The following is a 7,085-nucleotide window of genomic DNA, read 5'->3' as shown; positions in this document are numbered from 1 at the left end:
CCTACTATGAAAGTTAGTAGCCGGTAGTCATCGGGTTAAATATGATTCTGAAAGGACAAAGCTCTTATATTGAATGTGTTTCTTATAAGTTGAATGCATAATTATATGGTAACTTGCCTGGGTAGTTTTAGTCTTGTTCAAATTTTGCAATGTGATATAGTGAGTTAAAGGAAAATACCCCTTTTAATGTATATATGAAAAACATAATTTGATCTTTGGATACTGCATTGCATTCTTTCTTTGAAACATACCCAAGTGTCTCTATCTCATGTTTCAAATCACACATTAAGTTATTTTTAGAATGCAATGTCTGTTAAATTAGTATTTTGCTGGTTTTCTGTTTTTAGGAAGACCTGGAAATGTAGGACCTGTAGGATATCGTGGTTCTCCTGGAATACCAGGTCCACAAGGTCCTCCAGGTGAGCCAGGACCACCTGGACTTAGTTTCAAAGGAGAGCCTGGAGAAGATGGTAAGTGTTTTAGAGAAGAACCTCAGGCTTTATGTGATATAATATTGTATGTTTATTATTGAATTCTGAATATGTAAAGACATTTCTCATTACAGCTCCATTGATGATCAGGCTGATGAATTTTCTCTTTTACTGTGATTTTGTTGAGGATAACTTCTGATCATTTTATCATAAGATATGAGTAAGATGTATAGAAACAATTCAAAAAATATATTATCATGATCTTATATATATTTGGCTTTGTACACTTAATACCTTATATATTTAGAGGGTTAAAGAGCCAAAAATGAAATACTTTGTTTTCAAGATTTTATAGATGATTTAATAATACTTTCTTTTTTTTTACAGGAATTCCAGGAAAACGAGGTCCCTTTGGAAGACCTGGTGTACCAGGAGTACAGGGTCTAACTGGTGATAAAGGTCTGCCTGGATTTACTGTTATTGGTAACCCAGGAGAAGATGGACGATCTGGTCTGCATGGGGCACGTGGACTTCCAGGTCAACGGGGTGACCCAGGTTTTACAGGTATGAATATTTAATTCTTATTGTGCACAAAGTTTCATTGTATATTTATCAAAAAAAGTGTAAACATTATTTGATAGTTTTTAGCTAATGAATAAAACTGTGTTAAAACGTTGATTAATGTTAAAATGTTTTTTACAAGTAAAAACTAAATTGTTTTCCTTTCCTAACAATGTCATGTCTTTATCATTATTTATCAAATAATTTATATTTTTAAAGGGCCAAAGGGTATACCTGGAATTGGTGTGTATAAAACTGGACCACCTGGTGAATATGGACTTCAAGGCCTTCCTGGAGAACCAGGTTCTCCAGGGACTCCAGGCAGAGATGGAGAGCCAGGCTTTCAGGGACCAAGAGGGGATGATTGTGGTTACTGTCCACCAGGACGGCATGGTATTGCTGGAGAAAGAGGAGAAGATGGACGCCAAGGTAATTATTGAACAAAGCAACTTGTGTTTCTATAGCTTGAATGCGTTTGAATTGTTTTAGTAAAATAATCTTAAGCAGTCTAAAAAACTAACGTTCAACTGTAACTCACTTTTCTGACATGTATGACTGTAGGTGCCTTTTCCTGTTGGTCATTGGAAATTCACTTTGTGTGTTGGCCTTTTCCAAGAAAAACCTTATAAGATATGGAAAATGGTATTTTAAGCTATAAGAAAGTAGATACAAAACCTCTTTGTAAGTGTGTCAGAAGGTGATTAGTGTACTTATTATTGTAATTATAATTTTATTGAAGAAGGGAAAATTGCAATCAGGTAAAATTAAAATCTATAGGTAGATACTTGTAAGTTGTTGTGTATTAAATGCCACAAGTATCATTTTTCACTCCTTAAAATGTTTACATAGTTATGAAACTACTTTCATATTGTTTCATATGCCTAACATTACTGAGCTGATTGATATGTGTGTGTGTTACTCATTTGTTTTTCTCCATCACTTGATACTACTGAAAAGGAAATTTTATGAACAACTTTTTGTTTCTTGAAAGATTAAGGAAAACATGTTTAATATTAGTTTGCTCTTTTTATTGATTTACTCTTTTTCTTTCAGTTAAAAATAGCAGTTCCATTCTTATTCATTTTATACTCAAGCATACTCTAGGTGGCCATCAAATTTTTATCCAGTTCCTCAGAAGCTAATGCAGTATAATGTTTGATTTATATTTCATTTTTATTCTTTATTTAGTAAAATTCATAATCATACTTAATATACAGCAGTTTTTTTTTTTACTTTTCATTGTACTTTTGCGTGATTTTTTTTAATGACAGTAGTTTTAACAATGTTTTGAAATATGTTTCGTATCTCTAATATACGAGTACTATTATACTAGTACTATTTTATTTTTTTAATGGGCTAAGATATATGTTATTCATGTTAATCATCTTGAGAAGTTTCATTATTTTATATCCAATTTGGTTTTACACAATGTATCACTATGAGAATGTTTAACACTGGGAAACAAAAGTGGAAGGGTGTGACAAGTGAGGATGCTCTTTAAGCATTCAATAGTGTGCATGTGCTATCTGTGCCAGAAGCGTGACTATTATGCAACAATACTTTCTTAATAAACTAGCTTCCACTACATCATACAAATAAATTTTTATGAAACTCCAGACTAAATGACTGTTCTTTTTCTTTGTGTGAAATACAAAATATGTTTGAAATATTTTGAGTAATACATATGTTGGCCTTTCATCAAATATTATTGGAAGTATGATACCCATGGCATCCCCTATTCCTGTTCCATTCTTCAGTGGTTATTGGTTTTTACTCAGGCAAGCTTCAGATGTAGAAAGTCTTGGAAGATTTATAATCTTTCACCAATAATGCATCATGTTGTAGCAAATATATATATATATATGTATCATGTAAATGCTGTATGAAAAATGGGAATAAGCTCACATTTTTATCACAGATTACAATAGAGTGTAGTTTGATCAATGAATGTTAATATTACCACTTGTTTTATAGGTATTTATTCCAAAAAAAGTAAACAATATATATATTTGTTGTCATTAGGACCTCGTGGCCCAAGGGGTTTCCCAGGATATCGTGGGCAGCGAGGAAGAAAAGGAGAATCTGGAAGGCCAGGTTCACCAGGCTTTAAGGGAGTTCCAGTAAGTATATTGTTGAAAATGAAACAAAACAAAATCTTCACAATTGGTAGAAAAATTTAATTTATTTTATTTTGTTACTTGGTTTATTTTGTCATAAGGTTTACTCACACATTTTCCAACATAGAACTATATCAAATGGTTTATTTGCCTTTTAGGTGTATATATGACTTTGATATTATTGCAGATTTAAACTTGCTATAATATACTCAACAAATCAACAGCAGACTTTGTTTTAACTCATTCATACACACAGAAAAAAGTTTGTAGCTGATATTTTAAGTAGAATATATCAAATTTATATTAGTAATAATATCAACTTGGCTTACAATTGATAAACACATGTATGACTCTCCTGTAATATTTGATTAATTTAAAGATTATTAATTTATTCCATAATGGGAATGATTTTTTCCACACTGTATAAGAAGAAAAAATATATTTCTTGTTGCTGTTAATGAAATTTTAGGATAATTTGTACAGGTATTTGTATTTAGTTTATTGAAATATTTACATGTGGAGTTCTAGCCACAAAGTTCTGGAGTAATATTATTATGATAAGGATTATCCTTTCTAGACCTTTTTTGAAGAACACTATTCTAATAGAATAATAGTTTATTAATATAGCTTGTAATTATCATATTCATAGGGTCGAACAGGATCTGATGGTATGGAAGGACGAAAAGGAATAAAGGGTGAACATGGAGAATTGATATATCCAGGAGCTACCAAAGGAGCAAAAGGAGAATCTGGAGAGGTTGGTCCACCTGGTCTTGATGGAATCCCAGGAAAAGAAGGACCTCCAGGTCCAGAAGGTTTTAGAGGATTTTCTGGAGCAAAAGGACAACCGGTAATGCTATTTGGTGTCTTTTACCTTAAACTGATAAACTACCTCATTTGAATTTACCAGAAAAATTAATAAGTATTAAAGTTTGCTTTACATTTCAGTATATACTAGGTCCTTACCAATCTATACCAGATTCATTTTCAGGAAACAGAACAAGATACCTAAAAAGTCTTTTACATGAAACAAAATACAAGTTTTTGGGAGGTGTACAGTGATGAAGTGAAATTATTCCAGTTAATCACTAACTTTTTCATTATTATGTTTATAATAGTTTATTAAAGCTGAAAGGAGTATTTAGATTCACATATAGCTGACAAAAAATAAGGTAATGACTTGATTAGGTAAGGTGAGAGTTTTGAGGTCTTTCTTTGTTCGACTTTTGCAATGTATCAAGTGCAGGATATGTTAATCAAGAGATTGTAACCTACTCAACATTTGTATCAGTCAGTTTTTGCAATACATAATTCATGTTCTGTTTAACCTAATATTTTGTGGTATCTTTTACCCCCTGCCCCTTGGTAGCTCAGCAGTAAGTTTAAGGGCTTTTAACATTACAAATTGGGTTTGTTACTCATGGTGGGAACAACAAACAGCCTGTTGTGTATCTTTGTGGTTAACAACAAAATAAACAGATATCTTCCCCAGAAACGTTAACAAACATAAAATTACACATACTGTATTGTTGTAATGGCTCTTTCATTGATGTATTTTTTGAACAAACAGACTGGTCCTTTGATGTCTTACTTATAGATTTAATTCAGAAAAGAAAAGAATGGGCACACTCGTGTGTTTCTTAAAGCAGCTAGAATAAGGGTTTTGTAATATACCAAGATCTTCATTAATTATAAAATCACCTGCTTTAAAAACATTTGATATTACTGTTTTGCAATGGAATATTTTTCTGAGATTAATTGGTTTTTGAATGTTTTCTGTATAAAATAGTTACACAATACTACTTATCAAACTATAACAAACTTATAAAATCTTCAGAGTGAATATCAAAAGTACTTGCCCCAAACCACTATTAACTGAACTGAAGTATGCTGCACTTTATAATTATCCAAGCTACTCCTAATCTTCGCTATTAGAAGATTTTACAACAACTTTAAGTGTTTAATACTTTGTTGGAAGTTTGGCAGATGGTAACAAAATTTTAGTTGATGTTTAAATGTAAGCAATCTTATCAGATGCATATAATCACAAGATTTCTAAAAGACTTTGCATAGGTGCAGTGGATAAAAGAAAATTATGGCCATTGTTCTGAGCTACAAGTTCTTTCATTAGTCTCAAATCTACCTTACATACAGAAGTTGATTCAACAATATGTACCTTTGACTTTGTTAAATATTTCTTTCCCTCTCCTTCAATATTGGTCATGAAGTACTGGTAATGAAATATTTATGTTAGACATATTAGTTAAACAAGTCTAATGAAACATATAAATGGAATGATAATATGCAAACAAAACTTTCCAAATACATTTTCTTCTCATTGTGCAGCAGAACTAAACTTTACGAATGTTAACCATTCATCCTTTAAGAATATAAATAATTGCAGGAAAATTTCAAAAAGCAGTATTTATATTCAGGTTTTCTTTTTGTGGCTGTTCATAGACTCACCTTTTCATTCAGAATGTTGTGTTTCCTAAGTCTGAAAGCTTTGGTAACTTTAGGATTTTACTAACACCCTCAGTGGTGCTTTTTCAAGGGTAAACATGTTAAGAGTTTTGGCTTTAATTGACTTTCTTTCTCTGTTTCTAGATTGAGATGACGTTTTGGTTTCTAGATTTATTCATCTTCAGGTCAAACTTTTAAAAAAGGCTTCAGTATAGAAGTTGAAGCATTGTTCCAATCTAGAAATGGTCTATTAAAACCAAAACTATACCCACAGAGGTTTCTTAGCTCTGGTCCAAAAAGAATGTTTGTATCTGTACAGTCCTTAGCAGATTTATTCACTAATTGTTTTAATTTGAAAAACTTTAATTTTGCAAATGCACTGCCATATTAGAATAATAGTTTTTACAAAGTGCAAAAGCAATATTGTTACCATTGATTGATGCAAAGTATATTAGAAAAATAAATAAAGGTTGGGCAAGAAATACCTCACAATTGTAACAAGACTGATGGCAAATTGTATGATGCTATAATTCTTAATGTTATAATTAAAGCTTATTTCAAGAGCTTCCTTCTTTAAGGTAGTGTATTTTGTATTCTGATTTGATTATTTATATCTAAGGGAAATTTTGGAGATGATGGTTCTCCAGGATTTGTAGGTCCTCCTGGACCACCTGGTCGTCCTGGACCTAAAGGAAAAGAAGGGGATGTTTTGTATGCTAGTAAAGGTTTTAAAGGAGAAAAAGGTGATCCTGGTTTTGATGGCTTTGATGGTCAAGTTGGAGATAAGGGTGAGTATTTGTTTAAGAATTTAAAATATTTGTACAGTATCTCTGTAACTATCAGAGAGAAATGTAACTTCTGCTACTTTAAATAAGAAAGTTAAAATACTGTGAAGGCTTGGAACTTAAATCTGTATGTACTGCAGAAAAGTACATCAGAGACAAGTGAAACTACATAAATATCAGACTCTGTGAAGTATCAGTGTTCAAGTCTAGTTATATAATGGAATGAAGTAAGTCAAGGACACGATGAAGTATCAGTATTAAAGTCTAGTTATATAATGGAATGATGTATGTCAAGGACATCATGAAGTATCAGTATTAAAGTCTAATTATATAATAGAATGATGTAAGTCAAAGACACGGTGAAGTATCAGTATTAAAGTCTAGTTATATAATGGAATGATGTAAGTCAAGGACACGGTGAAGTATCAGTATTAAAGTCTAGTTATATAATGGAATGTAGTAAGTCAAGGACACCATGAAGTATCAGTATTAAAGTCTAATTATATAATGGAATGTAGTAAGACATAGACACCATGAAGTCTAGTTACATAATGGAATGAAGTAAGTCAAGGACACCATGAAGTATCAGTATTAAAGTCTAGTTACATAATGGAATGAAGTAAGTCAAGGACACCATGAAGTATCAGTATTAAAGTCTAGTTACATAATGGAATGAAGTAAGTCAAGGACACCATGAAGTATCAGTATTAAAGTCTAGTTACATAATG

The 7,085-nt window shown here is 31.6% G+C and overlaps 1 protein-coding gene across 1 annotated transcript in view; it reads left to right on the top strand.

The window, feature by feature from the left end:
• The window catches only part of LOC106461267 (collagen alpha-1(IV) chain-like), a 132,522-nt gene that overhangs the window by 82,177 nt on the left and 43,260 nt on the right, over positions 1–7,085 (top strand). Inside the window, exons 14-19 of the mRNA XM_022388133.1 lie at positions 348–470; positions 819–995; positions 1,212–1,421; positions 3,015–3,112; positions 3,759–3,959; positions 6,192–6,360. Coding sequence (XP_022243841.1) covers positions 348–470; positions 819–995; positions 1,212–1,421; positions 3,015–3,112; positions 3,759–3,959; positions 6,192–6,360 — 978 coding nt within the window. The remainder of the gene's footprint in view (positions 1–347; positions 471–818; positions 996–1,211; positions 1,422–3,014; positions 3,113–3,758; positions 3,960–6,191; positions 6,361–7,085) is intronic.

The sequence above is a fragment of the Limulus polyphemus genome, unplaced genomic scaffold (assembly GCF_000517525.1).
Source record: "Limulus polyphemus unplaced genomic scaffold, Limulus_polyphemus-2.1.2 Scaffold924, whole genome shotgun sequence".
Lineage (NCBI taxonomy): Eukaryota > Metazoa > Arthropoda > Merostomata > Xiphosura > Limulidae > Limulus > Limulus polyphemus.
Note: the sequence above shows the minus strand (reverse complement) of the source record. Positions and strands in the feature narration are given on the sequence as shown.